A 14,189-nucleotide genomic window follows, 5' to 3' on the forward strand; every position below is an offset into this window, starting at 1 on the left:
AACTCGATGTTCTATCGCTTCTAGTCTAGTAGCATGGTCAGTAACCTCTTTGCGTATCTGAGATAGAGAGGTCTTAAAAGCTTCCTCAATTATTCTTTGCATATCTGGGATTATATGCTGTGTAACTGCAGCTGCCAAGAGTTTATAGTCAATTGCAGGAGACTGACTTCCCTGTGAGTATGTGCAAACAGCAGTGCTTATATCTCTGCCTGTTCCCCCAGCATGGTCTAGTAACTGCCACTGGAGTCCTTTTTGTATCATGTTGCCCTGTATTGGGGTCTGGGGTAGGTATTCAGACCTGTCTGTGGGGACTTGCTGCTGGCATGGGACCCCCAGTGTTACCGGAACAGTCTGTGTAACTCCCACAGGGGGATCATGATGTTGGTTACCAGTTCTGGCGTCTGTTGCTGCCGTGCTGGCGCCCAATTGCGGTGGCTCCTGGCTGGCTTCCAGGCAGCTCTCTCCCCATGTACCGTTGGGGGGATGTTCCGGTCCCACGGGCTACTCCTGGGCAAGGTGCAGCTGCCCTGAATCTGTGTCCGACCCTTGCACGGTTGCTTGCTGGAAGCTGTGTGGTACGGTGCACTCCTCCTCCGGCACCATGTTAGGTCCCGCTGCTGCCATGAGGCCTGACATCTGCGGCTGCTTCTGGGTGCTGAGGAGCAGATATCGCTGCATCTGGACGTCCCCCTGATGGCCACCTGCTGCTCCGTCCCTCCGGGCTGGTCTGTCGCCGTCTGTGGCGGTTTTGTAAGGTACGGTGCCGCTTCAGACCGGGAGCTCCGCTGCCGCTCGTCTTCACATGGCCACGCCGGAACCGAAAGTCCTGCATTGTTGACTCATTTTAAGGCTGTCAGAAATCACTACCCCTAAATCCTTCTGTTCTGAAGTCTTTGCTAAAACAGAACTGCCGATATGATACTTAGACAGAGGATTCATCCTCTCCAAGTGCATTATTTTACATTTGGAAACACTGAACTGCAGTTTTCATTGTTTGAACCACCATCTAGCATAGCTAAATCCTTTTCCATATTACTGACACCTCCAGAAATATCAACCCTGTTGCACACTTTTGTGTCATCAGCAAACAGACAAACCTTACACCAAACCACCTCCTATGTCACTTATAGACATATTAAAAAGAATAGGACCCAGAACAAATCCTTGTGGCTACCACTTGTAACCAGTCTCTGCTCAGAAGATACACCATTAACAACAATCTCTGATATCAGCCAACCACAAAGTGTGTAGTGTGTATATAATAAAGTGAACTACAAAACTAGGGGCCATTGAGCAGCTGTGCAGTGAAGTATATGCTCAGTGTTATAAAGTGTTCAGTATTCAGTATTATTTCCATTTCATTCATCCTCCTCTAGGTTTTTCGGCAGACAATCCTGAAGACATGTACCTGAACCTATCTGCAAAGGTTGATGTCGCCCTCTCTGCTTCATGTCCTCCTGTTCTTCATGATGTCATCAAAAGGTGTCTAGTAAAAGATCCAACACTTCGTCCTTCAGCTGGAGGTCTGTATGATGGCTGACAGGAAAATTTCCCTATAACTTCATGTGGATGCTAACACTCTATAGTATCTGTAATAAATAAACCAGACATTAGGCACTATGGACCTTATACAATTTGTTACAAATTTTCAATGTTTACATTGTGTCTACGCTAAAATGTTACAGAGGATAATGCAGTACATTTACCCAAAAAGTTCATGTCCATCAATTTTATTCTGGCTATAAAAACAACAACAAAAAAAAAAACATTAGCTTTACTAGTAATATTGAACATAAAATTCACACTAGTAATATTGAACATAAAACTCAATGCATAACAGTTCATTGCCTTCAGTAAGTAATGGAAGTGCTGACCTACATAGCCTTGTGGCTGTGCTAAAAGATCTCTGATCTTTGGGGGTAAACAGATATTTTCTCAACCTGCCACAAAGTATCCAGATTATATATGGCCTTTACTCTGAAAACTCTTAGGCTACATTCACATTGCTTTAACAGTGTCTGTTAGACATATACATCAGGTGGAGTCCCCAACTTAAATGTCTGTAAATGGTTAGTATGGGGGAGATTTATCAGACATGGTGTAAAGTGAAACTGGCTCAGTTGCCCCTAGCAACCAATCAGATTCCACCTTTCATTTTCCAAAGAGTCTGTGAGGAATGAAAGGTGGAATCTGCTAGGGGCAACTGAGCCCTATATGTCTATAATGGTATCTATTATACATAGGGAACTATGTTAAAGAGACACATATACAACACAGTGTATGTTTTTGATAAGATCCAGGCAGATGGAATATTTCAGTTATAAGCAATATTCCCTCTGGCAAACCCCAACATATACCTCCCAAATAGAGGCCAAAATTAAACAGTTAAAAAGTCCTACCTGCCACTTGTGTTAGATGGCACCTACCAGACACTGATTTATTGCTGTATCAACCTAGCCTGAGGCCACTCTTGCTTCTGAAACCATGTCTCCTTACTTTCTCCAATGGCTGTGCAGCATTGCCGAAGGTCCTGGCAACCTCGCATGGCCATTGGAGAATGCAAAGGGGACATGGTTTCAAATGTGGGCATTTGTATCCATGTGAAAACATAGCCTTAGTAACACTATACTGACTGTATAAATTGTTCTGTTTGTAGAGATTGCAGATTTGTTGATCGCATTCGAGCTAGATGAAAACCTAGTAGAAGCTTCTGTCTGAGGCCTCAGGGTGCTGTGAATATATTCAAACCTCTCAGAAGAACACACAGATCTGACAGTGTCCCAGAGCTGAGCCTGCAGCGGTAACATTGCTTATTCCAGGGACACCAGGATCCTTCATGATATATAAGAGCATCATGTGACATCTGTCCTGCTGCTGTGTACCCCAATTTGTATTAATTATAATGTGAGCTGTGCATTAACAGGAAGGTGATCTAGAATAAGCTAAGATTTCATGTAAAAGTGGGAATCTGCATCCAATGCTGTATTCTTTCAGTATAAAAAATGTCCACTTTACTTAGGCTGCGTTCACACTACGTATATTTGAGGCTGTATGTTTGAGGCTGTATAGCAACCAAAACCAGGAGTGGATTAAAAACACAGAAAGGCTATGTTCACATAATGTTGTAATTGAGTGGATGGCCGTCATTTAATGGCAAATATTTGCTGTTATTTTAAAACAACGGCTGTTATATTGAAATAATGGAAGTTATTTACCGTTATATGACGGCCATCCACTCAATTTTAACATTGTGTGAACAGATCCTTTCTGGGTTTTCAATCCACTCCTGGTTTTGGTTGCTATGAGGACCTGACATGAGGACCAAATACAGCCTGAAATATACATAGTGTGAACCCAGCTTAAAACTCAATAAAATTTTCCTATAGCCTTGAGTAAAAATTATCTGTTGTTTTGTGTATACAGCTCATATGCAAACCTATGACCTAGGCCTGCTACACCTCCCTTCACCTTACCCCATTACTAGCAACGCCCATAGCTTGGCCGATGTCAAAAAGCCCTTTACAAGTAAATGTACAGATAAGAAAAGAAATGTAAGAATATAAAAAAAAATTACTCTAACAGACATACTGTATTTAGACTAGCATATTAAAGGTCAATCTTAAAGGGAACCTGTCAGCTGGGTAAGCCCCCCCGAACTCACCCGACCCCTGGACAGGGCCCGGCATACCTACCAGCTCCTGCGCTCCTGCTCCTGGTCCCGCCATGGAGATATGGTCATCGGCTCATCTGCGCGCTCAACATTCAGATGAGCTGAGATGAGTCTGATGGCCATAGGGAATCACTCGAGCAGTGATATTCTAAGGCCATCGGACTCATCTCAGCTATCATGACTACTTAGGGGCTCCAGAAAGCCCACATGACTAGATGGGTGAGTTTTACAAAAGAGTTTTTTTTAGGACATATAAGTAACGTTCACAGCATTTAGTTATATGTCCGGAAACCCATATATCCTTCCCTTCCTATACCCTTCTTATATTTAGAGCTGTAACAGTGTTTTTAGCATGATTGGTTCCCTTTAAAGGGGAACTCCAGATATTTTTTTTCTAATAAAAATACATTAAAAGTTATATAGATGTCCATGCCTCTGTCTCACATTGTGTGTGTTTGCTGAGCACAGGCTGATGATGAAGACAGGTGGCAGGGTGTGATGCCACAGGAGGCTTGGCTGGATCTTGTCTCCCACCCCCCTAAGTGATTCACCATCCCTGACCAGCCCCTCTAGCCAGCATCTGAGCAGGCAAGGAGTGACAGAAGCAGCTGCTGCAACTTCACTGATTGTGGAAAACTCTGCTGTGAAATTAGAGCTTTGTTCACACGTGTTGGAGTTTCATGGAGTCTTCACAAAAATGATGCAGTAACGCAAGTAAATGATGTTAAACTGCTCAGAGGATCAGAGCCGGCACTTCCAATCCCACCTGGAGAAAAAACAAGGCATAAACAGTATATCCCATGTAAAATAATATCAGAGTCCTTTTTGTGGGGCTCAACTTCAAAGATAAAAGATGCTTGATCATGATACTGCGTGAAGATGAGAACAAATAAATTACATTCAATTTTAAAAGTTCTTTACTTTATTCCAATATCAGCGTTACAAGTAGTAAGAGTGTGCTGTGTGGTGTTACAGGTAGAGAATACAGCGTGCTGTGTGGTGTTAAAGGTAGAGAATACAGCGTGCTGTGTGGTGTTACAGGTAGAGAATACAGCGTGCTGTGTGGTGTTACAGGTAGAGAATACAGGGTGCTGTATGGTGTTACAGGTAGAGAATACAGCGTGCTGTGTGGTGTTACAGTCAGAGAATACAGCATGCTGTGTGGTGTTACAGACAGAGAATACAGTGTTGTGTGTGATGTTACAGGTAGAGAATACAGTGTGCTGTGTGGTGTTACAAGTAGAGAATACAGTGTGCTGTGCGGTGTTACAGGTAGAGAATACAGTGTTCTGTCTGGTGTTACAGGTAGAGAATACAGCGTGCTGTGTGGTGTTACAGGTAGAGAATACAGCTTGCTGTGTGGTGTTACAAGTAGAGAATACAGCGTGCTGTGTGGTGTTACAGGTAGAGAATACAGTGTGCTGTGTGGTGTTACAGGTAGAGAATACAGTGTGCTGTGTGGTGTTATAGGTAGAGAGTACAGCGTGCTGTGTGGTGTTACAGGTAGAGAATACAGCGTGCTGTGTAATGTTAGAGGTAGGGGATACAGCGTGCTGTGCTGTGTTACAGGTAGAGAATACAGTGTGCTGTTACAGGTAGAGAATACAGCGTGCTGTGTGGTGTTACAGGTAGAGAATACAGTGCTGTGCTGTGTTACAGGTAGAGAATACAGTGTGCTGTTACAGGTAGAGAATACAGCGTGCTGTGTGGTGTTACAGGTAGAGAATACAGTGCTGTGTGGTGTTACAGGTAGAGAATACAGCATGCTGTTTGGTGTTACAGGTAGAGAATACAGTGTGCTGTGTGGTGTTACAGGTTGAGAATACAGTGCTGTGTGGTGTTACAGGTAGAAAACACAGCGTGCTGTGTGGTGTTACAGGTAGAGAATACAGTGTGTTGTGTGGTGTTACAGGTAGAGGATACAGCGTGCTGTGTGGTGTTACACGTAGAGAATACAGCGTGCTGTGTAGTGTTACAGGTAGAGAATACAGCGTGCTGTGTGGTGTTACAGCTAGAGAATACAGAGCTGTGAGGTGTTACAGGTAGAGAATACAGTGTGTTGTGTGGGTGGGACCACAGTGAAATGATAAAGTACTGCAATTAATTCAGTAACACAATGAAATAGCAATGTGTGAACACAGCCTAGATGGTCTGAAACAGTTTGGGGACTGTGATGAACAGCTGAGGGAAAGCATTCTGGACCCTGTAGTACTGTGTACAACAGCCACAAAATTTAGAACGAAGACTCCCCCAAAAAAAAGGATTTTTGGTAGTTTCAAAACTGGGTTAGTAAGCAATAATATATGCTTCTGCAGCTGGTTTATTTTTTTTTATTTATTTTTTTTTAAATGTCATTTTTATTTTATTTTTTTCAAAATACATTTTTAACAGAACAGTGACAAGACAATCAGGTTTGCTACATATCTCAGAAGAGGAGTTAGAAACATTTCCATTATAAGACACTCTGAAGTAAAATCAAACGGTTAGATGTGTGGGAAATATCCTAGCTTCGCGATGGAGTAGCAGCCAGAAATGAGGCTATAAGAGAAGAGGCAATTTCCTCTTTAAAATGTAAAAGTCCCAAACGGGGACTATATCAGCTACATAAGAGTTCTATAACAAACCAGACAAAACCACGAAACCGAGACACACACTTAACAGGACAACAGAGGGGAATGGAGGGGGGGTAGATTCCCAGGCACCTAAACCACACTAGTCTACGAAGAAGAGTATGCATCCCAAGGATCCCAAACCTTCTCAAACCTCTCTACTTTGTTGTTTATCGAGGCAGTGAGGTATTCTAGCGATCTTAATTCTTTAATCCGTGTCACCAGGTCTAGGCGAGAGGGAGGCCCAGCAGGAGGTAGAGGCGGGGATCGGTGCCACAGCAAAGAGTTAGGGTGCGTCGGAGCCAACCTTAGTTTTTCTATCTCCGTCCACTTATTATAAGCATGATATTGAGACCAGGAAGCTATATGCCTTAGGTGGGTAGCCCAGTAGTAGTATAGAATATTTGGGGCAGCTAGCCCGCCCTGGGTTTTGCCAGACATCATGACCGCTTTAGGAATTCTATGTCTCTTCCAATTCCAGATGAACCGAAATAGGGCCGTCTGGAGTGATTTGAGAGCTGATCTAGGGACGTTCACCGGGAGGGTTTCGAAATGGTAAAGTAGCTTCGGCAGGATAGACATTTTTATAGCAGCCACTCGGCCCAGGAGGGAGATATAGTGATCTTTCCACTTCTCTGGCAGGGCTCTAACGTCTCTTAATAACGGAACATAGTTTGCAGAATACAAAGAATTGTAAGTAGGGGTTAAGCGAATGCCCAGATAACGTATAGAAGTGGAGGACCATTAATACTTGAAGTTAGCAGTGAGCTGTTGGAGGGTGGCATTCGGGAGGTTTAGGGGCAATGCTTCGGTCTTAGACGTGTTGATTTTGTATCCGGATAGGGTTCCGAAGGAGTTCAAAAGAGCATGCAGTATTGGCAGGGTGGTAGGCAAGTTTGTCAAAGTCAGCAGTACATCATCTGCAAACAGCATGATTTTGAACTCCTTCCCTCTAATAGACACACCCCGGATATCCGAATTATTTCTAATGGCCGCTGCCAGGGGTTCAATGCAAAGAACAAATAACAATGGGAATAGGGGGCACCCCTGACGCGTGCCATTGGAAAGAGTAAACGTGTCAGGTTGGCCATAAGTAGATTTGATAGAGGCGGTCGGCCCAGAGTATAGACCATGGATGGCTGTCAGAAAGGAACCCTGGAAACCAAAGTGTTTCAGTGTTTCAAATAAAAAGGGCCAGCCTAGGCGATCGAACGCCTTTTCAGCATCCAGACTTAGAACCATAGCCTGCTTCATCTGTAGGTTGAACGCGTCTATCAGGTCCACTACCCTCCGCGTATTGTCCGCACCTTGCCTATTGTATACAAAGCCTACCTGATCTGCATTCACCAGGGAAGGTAGCCAACAGCCCAGGGGGTTAGCCAATATCTTGGTGAATAATTTTAGGTCCGAGTTCAAGAGGGCTATGGGTCTATAGCTGCCACAGTCCAGAGGGTCTTTGCCTGGTTTGGGGATCAGTGTAATAAGAGAATGGAGCATAGTGGGGGGTATGGTGGTACCTTCCAGGAATGCGTTAAAGAGTGGGACCAACCGTGGGACAAGTTCAGCAGAGAAGGTTTTAAAATACAAATAGGTGAAGCCATCTGGCCCAGGTGATTTGCCAGGGGGAAGGTTTTTGAGTGCCTCCTCCACCTCTTCGGTAGTGATAGGAGCGTTAAGTTCAGCCAGCGCGTCCGCGGGTAGGGTAGGCAAGTCACAAGAGGAGAGGAATTCGCCTAATTTGCGTGAGCGAGCCTCAGGGTCTGATGGGAGGGCTGAGGGGAGAGAATAAAGGGCGGAAAAGTACTTAGTTAGAAGGGAGGAAATTTTGGAGGGATGATATTGGATGGAACCCTGTTCGTCTCTTAGGGCCTGCGGTGATTGGGCAGCCGACCTTTCTGAGAGCATACGGGCCAACAAAGTGTGTGCCTTATTGCCCTTTTCATAGAAACGTTGCCGTGAGTATAGGAGCAGATGTTCAACTTTATACATCAGTAAGTCTTTGAGCTGGGCACGAGCTGCAACCAATCGACGCAGGATAGAAACCGATGGGCGAGTCAATAAGGTTTTTTCCAATTCCCCAATTTTACCCCGGGTTTCTAAGATATGAGCTTGGCAATCTTTTTTCAGGCGGGTCCCCAGGGCTATGCAGTGGCCTCGGATGACCGCTTTATGAGGTTCCCAAAAAATAGTTTGAGAAGTGACAGAGCCCTCATTTTCCCGGTAGTAATTGGTGAGGGCGGTTTTGATGGAGTCCCTAAATATTTGATGTTTTAGGAGGGAGTCATTGAGTCTCCAGTGGCATGCACGGGTAGGGGCAGTAGGAGAGAGTAGGGTCATCAGCAGTGGGCCATGGTCAGACCACAAAATAGGTCCAATGTCTGCATCGCGAAGTAGTCGCACTGTGGGGATATTTCTGAAGAAGTAATCTATTCTGGTGTGTGTAGTGTGAGGGTGAGAGAAGAAAGAGAAAGAGGCCTCGGTAGGGTGCCCAATGCGCCATAAGTCATATAAATTATGCAAACGAATTAGTTTGCGAAATTCTCGCGAAAGTCGTGACAGTTCTGGCGAGGGAGGGTGTCCCATTACCGAGTGTCTATCCGCTTTTTCTGAGAAGGGGAGATTAAAGTCACCACCCACAATCAGGGGGGCAGGAGGATATTTAGCCAGGCGAGTGAGCACCCCACGGAGGAAAGGGATCTGGCGTTTGTTGAAGGCATACAAGTTGCAAAGCATAACTGTCTTACCCTGTAGGGAGCCCTCTATGATCACAAATCTCCCCCCCGGGTCCGAGTAGTGCGTAGTTACCTATAAGGGGCAGTGGCGAGAGATCAGGATTGCCATTCCGGCTTTTTTACATCCAGAGGAAGCTGAGTAAACTGTCGGGTATGAGTGTCTGGCAAAATTAAAACTAGCTGTAGAGTCAAAATGGGTCTCTTGTATAAATGCTATATTTGCATGGGAGGATCGCAGCTCCTGCAGTAGCAGGCGTCGTTTTGTGTTAGAGTTAAGGCCCTTGACATTTAAGGAAAATAGTCTAGCCATGGGGAGCTATAGTCATGGTCCTCTGTGCATAAGGTGACTCACCAGGTCCAGGAGAAGGAAGGTAAACCAGGGTATCAGGAAGCTTCGATGTATCATTCGGCACTGGAGACAAAAGCTTCGGGGGTGGAGGTAGGAATGCCTGGGCAGGGAGAGGAAAGGGAGTAGGGTGGACAAGAGGACATAGACAGGACGAACATATACACAGTGAAAAAGTTAGCAAAACATTCAAAACCCAATAGAACATGGCACTAGGCCGGAATCCCGTGGTCCAAGTGAACGGGCAGGGGCAGCACTCGAAGATAGGGTACAGTGTAGGATAATCTAGTCCAAGTGCCAAGCAGAAATAGCCCCAGAGGGAAAGGAAGAGACAGACAGGAGACAAGGTCATATAGTAAACAAAAACTATGGAACAAGTCCACACAGCAAAAATGCAATACAACAAATGACTAAAGGCCAGCATGTGTTGCAGTGAAATGCCCTAAAAAAGGAGGAGAAGAGAGTCAAAGGCCCCAGTTCCCTTGGATAATTCAAAAGTCACGACCCGGGGAGCTTCGAGATGGAGGTAAAGAAGTATGGGACCGTGGACGTTGTCGCTTCTGGGAGACAGTCGTCCAGACCGCTGGAGGTGGAGGAGGTGGTGGGGCGACAGTCCAATCCGAAAGCCTCGGGGTAGGGACACCTAGGGCGTCGCAGAATGCAGCCAGGTCCTCTGGATCTTTAAGGGTGGAAGGCCGGCCTTTCCGACGGGCTGTTAGAGCGAATGGAATGTTCCAGCGATAAGTAGCCTGGTGGTCCCGGAGAATAGCGAGCAAGGGGCGTAGGGAGCGCCGTTTTTGTAAAGTGATCCAGGACAGGTCAGCGAATAGCTGGAGAGGGGCCCCATCAAATTCAAAGTCCTTAAGGACACGAGCTCTGGCCATGATGCGTTCTTTCAGGGCAAAGTCATGAACATAGCAAATAACATCCCGGGAGGATCCTGTTGCAGGTTTGGGCTTCAAGGCCCGGTGCGCTCTGTCCAGCTTAATTTTATGAGACGCAGGCTCGTCCAGGATAGAGTTAAAGATAGCTTCCAAGGTAGCCATTAGGTCCTCCTCCTGTGTAGCCTCAGGGAGCCCTCTAAGCCTTATGTTATTGCGTCTCCCCCGATTATCCAGGTCTTCCAAATGACGCTGCATGTCATTCATAGCAGAGGATTGAGAGACTGAGGTAGCATGGAGCTGGGAGATGTAAGAACGAGTATGATCATGATCTTCCTCTAGCTCATCCACCCTCGCTGCTATGTGTTGCAAGTCTTTCCGTACAGCCGCAATGTCAACTCTGCAAGCATTTTGTACTTTAGCAACAAGAGAGTTGAAGTCGCTATTAGTGGGAAGTTGGGAGAGCAGCTTTTGAAAACCACCTTTGGTTTGAGCATCTGGGAGGGAAGCGTCTGAGTCAGATTCCCCTTGCTGTACCCACAAATCAAGCTGAGAAGCCGATGCATTATCAGGGGCTTTTTTGTTCTTATTTTTATGGGGGGTATCCGACCCTTTGGAGGATTTTACTTTGTCCCCTCTGGGGGGTTTAGGGGCTGCTGACATCTCCAGAGCAGGTGTCTTAGGCTCTAGAGGCAGGGAGTCCTGCGTATCAGGGAAGTCCTGGCTGGGTGCTGTGCACAGCACAGAGGCGGTCGGCAGCTCTGTGCCTGAACCTGATGGAGCTACCGGAGGGCTTGCCAGGTGGCAGTGAGGGCGCCCCCAAGGGGGTGTAAGTACCTTGATCAGTGCTTGGGCCCCTCCGGTCAGCGAGGGGTCCTGTTAACAAGTGAGCTGGAGTGGTGGCGTGCCGGGGCAAGATGGCGGCCGCAGTTCCATGCGGCTGGACCGGAAGTTGCGGCTCCTGTCTCCTCACCGGCAGCTGGCGGACACCGAACCGGCAGACCAGGCAGAGAGGGTGCCGACCAGAGGCTGAGGACCGGTGGGAGGCTGGAGGAACGGGAAGGATCGGACCGCCGACTATGCTGCGCCGCGTGGCAGGGCTCACCAGACCTCGGCTGTAAGTACCGGTCCAGAGTCCGGGTGACACTTCTGGAGCGGGTGAGAGGTTCGGGCGGGTGGGGGCCACCTCGGGACTTCTTCCCCATAGAATTATCGGGCAAAGAGGGTGCTATTCTGGCCTATTTAGCCGCTGTGTGGACGGAGCTCCCAACCTTCACGCCTTCTCACATTGCCTGCCCGCTCCGCCCCCCCCCGGTTTTTTTTTTTTTTACCTCTACCTGGAGTTCCCCTATAATTGTGCAATTACAAATATTATGCCTGTTGTAAACAGAAGCTTAAAGAGGTAGTGCGGCGCCCTAATATTTGAAGCCAAAGCCAGGAATGGATTTGAAAAGAGTAGAAATCTCAGGCTTTCCTTTAGGCTTCCTTTAGGCTTCAAATTTTGGCAGATAATCTGTCAGATAATCTTTCTGTGTAAACGGACCCTAATGTGTGTTAATTAAGAAAAAGAAAAACGCCGCACTACCCCTTTAATGACAGCAGTGACAGCAATAAAATCACATTGTTTCTGAACTGTGGAGAGTAAGGGTACAAACACACACAGCGTATACGCAGCAGATACGCAGCAGATACGCAGTAGATTTGATGCTGTGTTCAGTTATTTAGATCTAATCTGCTGCGTATCTGCTGCGTATCGCAGCAGTAAATACGCAGCGTATATGCCGTGTGTGTTTGTACCCTTAAAGTGACTGTACCACCAGGCCCAGGCTGAAGCACTGGAGGCGGGCTGACCCACCCTTAGTGGGAGAAAACCCTAGCCCCTCTATGATAGGTTTCCATTAATTCTAATGGAGTCATGTAATAGAGGGGCTGGGGTTTCCTCCTACTAAGGGTGGGTCGGCCTGCCTCCAGTGCTTCAGCCTGGGCCTGGTGGTACAGTCACTTTAATCTAACAAAACCAAGTAGGTTTTTAAATGGAAACAGCAGGTAAAAAGACTAGGGGAAATTTATGAAGACCGACGTACTCATACACCTGTCTTAAATAAAGCCCCGCCCCATTTGCACGCAGAAATCTGAGCAGGTTTAGATTTCTGCCAAACGTAAATGGTAAATCAGGCGCGGGAGGAGGCCATCGGGAGAGCAGGGGATACGGCTGGAGTTTGCAAGGGAGAAAGGGCAAATTTGAGTCATATCCCTGGCATAGGCCCAGAACGCCAGTTTCATAAATCTCGCCCTCTATGTCACCATAACACCAGGGGAGCTGAGTGAAGGTAATTTTCTTACCTTTATCCTCAGCGCTGTATTCATTAAATCTTCATTTTTATTAATATGTAAATTAGGTGGCTTGGTGCACTGGGGGGGTCATGTTACAGCCCTCAGTGCACCAATCTGTCCCCACCCACTGCAAAGCTTCACCTCAATATTCATGAGGAGGCAAATCTTCATAAGAATGAAGATTTGATAAAAACAGCGCTGAAGCTGAAGGTAGTAGATGTAGAATAAAATCCTATGGTTTTATCCGAGACAGTAACTATAGATGGAGTGTATACGGAAGGGTTAACTTTGCTCTTACTGTGCCGCTTTGTTAGTTTCTGGACATCCTCCAAGTTTCTTCATTGTTATCTCCCTCCTTGGTCTAAAGTTTATCTTACTTGTCTGCCAGATATTTTATTACTTGGGAACCAACTGGGAAATGTCTATTGGATGTTTTATAACTTTATACATGTACTCGGAGAGGGGGTTGGAGATCCCTATACTCTAGCAGACCCCATTAAAGGAGAAGTCCAGTAAAAAATTTTATTATTGTATTGCCCCCCAAAAGTTATACAAATCACCAATATACACTTATTATGGAAAAAGCTTATAAAGTGCTTTTTTCCCTGCACTTACTACTGCATCAAGGCTTTACTTCCTGGATAAAATGGTGATGTCACAACCTGACTCCCAGAGCTGTGCGGGCTGTGGCTGCTGGAGAGGATGATGGCAGAGGGATGCTCAGTGCCCCTCCAGTGCCCTGTGTCCCTCAGTGTCCCCCTGCCATCATTCTCTCCAGCAGCCACAGCCCTCACAGCTCTGGGAGTCGGGTCGTGACATCACCATGTTATCCAGGAAGTGAAGCCTTGATGCAATAGTAAGTGCAGGGAAAAAAGCACTTTATAGGCATTTCCCGTTATAAGTGTATATTGGGGATTTGTATAACTTTTAGGGGGCAATACTTTAATAAAAATTTTCACCGGACTTCTCCTTTAAATGGCACCGAGCATTACCCGGCTGCCACAGTTTTGAAACCACATAACACCCATTTGTTTTGGGGGTCTTGTTCCCGGGTTCTGGTATCGTCATGACAAGACAGTAAGTGACTGGCTGATTGGGCATTCCTGAGCCAGGTCATGACCTTGCAGGAACAGGAGGCTGAGGAGGTCAGCAGGGGTGCAGGAGAGATGATGCAGCAAGGTGGGGCCGCAGGGACAGGTAAGTATAGATTTTTTTTCTCTGCACTTTTTTCTCTGCTCACCCCTGCCTGCACTGAATTTGTTTTCACTGGAGTTCTCCTTTAAAATATAATATCATTTTCTCTATGAAAGAAAATCTTGTCAATAAGGATGTGATGACAACCATATGGCCATAGGAGTACCCCTCTAAGAGAACTACTGCAGAATATTTCCCGAGTGTCACCAGACTCTATTATCATGTGTGGTCAGCAGGCGTTCTCTGTCATACAATGGCAGCCTACCTACAAAGCGTGAAGCAGCGGTCTACACCGCACAAGAACCCGGAGCCCTCAGCCTCCCTGACAACAACGCCGCCACCTGACGGCATCTGCCACCCAAATGGATGGACTGCAATCACATGATAGGCGCTACTATTCGCTTTTACAGTTTGATTGACAGC

At 46.3% G+C, this 14,189-nt stretch overlaps 1 protein-coding gene and 1 long non-coding RNA gene across 3 annotated transcripts in view; one reads left to right on the plus strand and one right to left on the minus strand.

Moving 5' to 3' along the window:
• LOC138788471 (mixed lineage kinase domain-like protein) overlaps nt 1–3,008 on the plus strand; it is a 32,475-nt gene extending 29,467 nt beyond the window's left edge. The window contains exons 10-11 of one of the 2 annotated variants that reach the window (XM_069966351.1): nt 1,377–1,523; nt 2,657–3,008. In XM_069966351.1, coding sequence (XP_069822452.1) covers nt 1,377–1,523; nt 2,657–2,718 — 209 coding nt within the window. In that variant the 3' untranslated portion in view covers nt 2,719–3,008. Of the gene's footprint in view, nt 1–1,376; nt 1,524–2,656 lie in introns of those variants that run through there. The other variant, XM_069966352.1, reaches the window with a different exon arrangement.
• The window catches only part of LOC138788472 (uncharacterized), a 32,127-nt gene extending 18,002 nt beyond the window's left edge, over nt 1–14,125 (minus strand). Inside the window, exons 1-2 of the long non-coding RNA XR_011362610.1 lie at nt 14,032–14,125; nt 1,409–1,589 (exon numbers count right to left, since the gene is read on the minus strand). This is a non-coding gene — a long non-coding RNA (uncharacterized lncRNA). The remainder of the gene's footprint in view (nt 1–1,408; nt 1,590–14,031) is intronic.
• Between the last annotated feature and the right edge of the window lie 64 nt (nt 14,126–14,189).

This window comes from Dendropsophus ebraccatus, chromosome 4, assembly GCF_027789765.1.
Source record: "Dendropsophus ebraccatus isolate aDenEbr1 chromosome 4, aDenEbr1.pat, whole genome shotgun sequence".
In the NCBI taxonomy this organism is placed as follows: domain Eukaryota; kingdom Metazoa; phylum Chordata; class Amphibia; order Anura; family Hylidae; genus Dendropsophus; species Dendropsophus ebraccatus.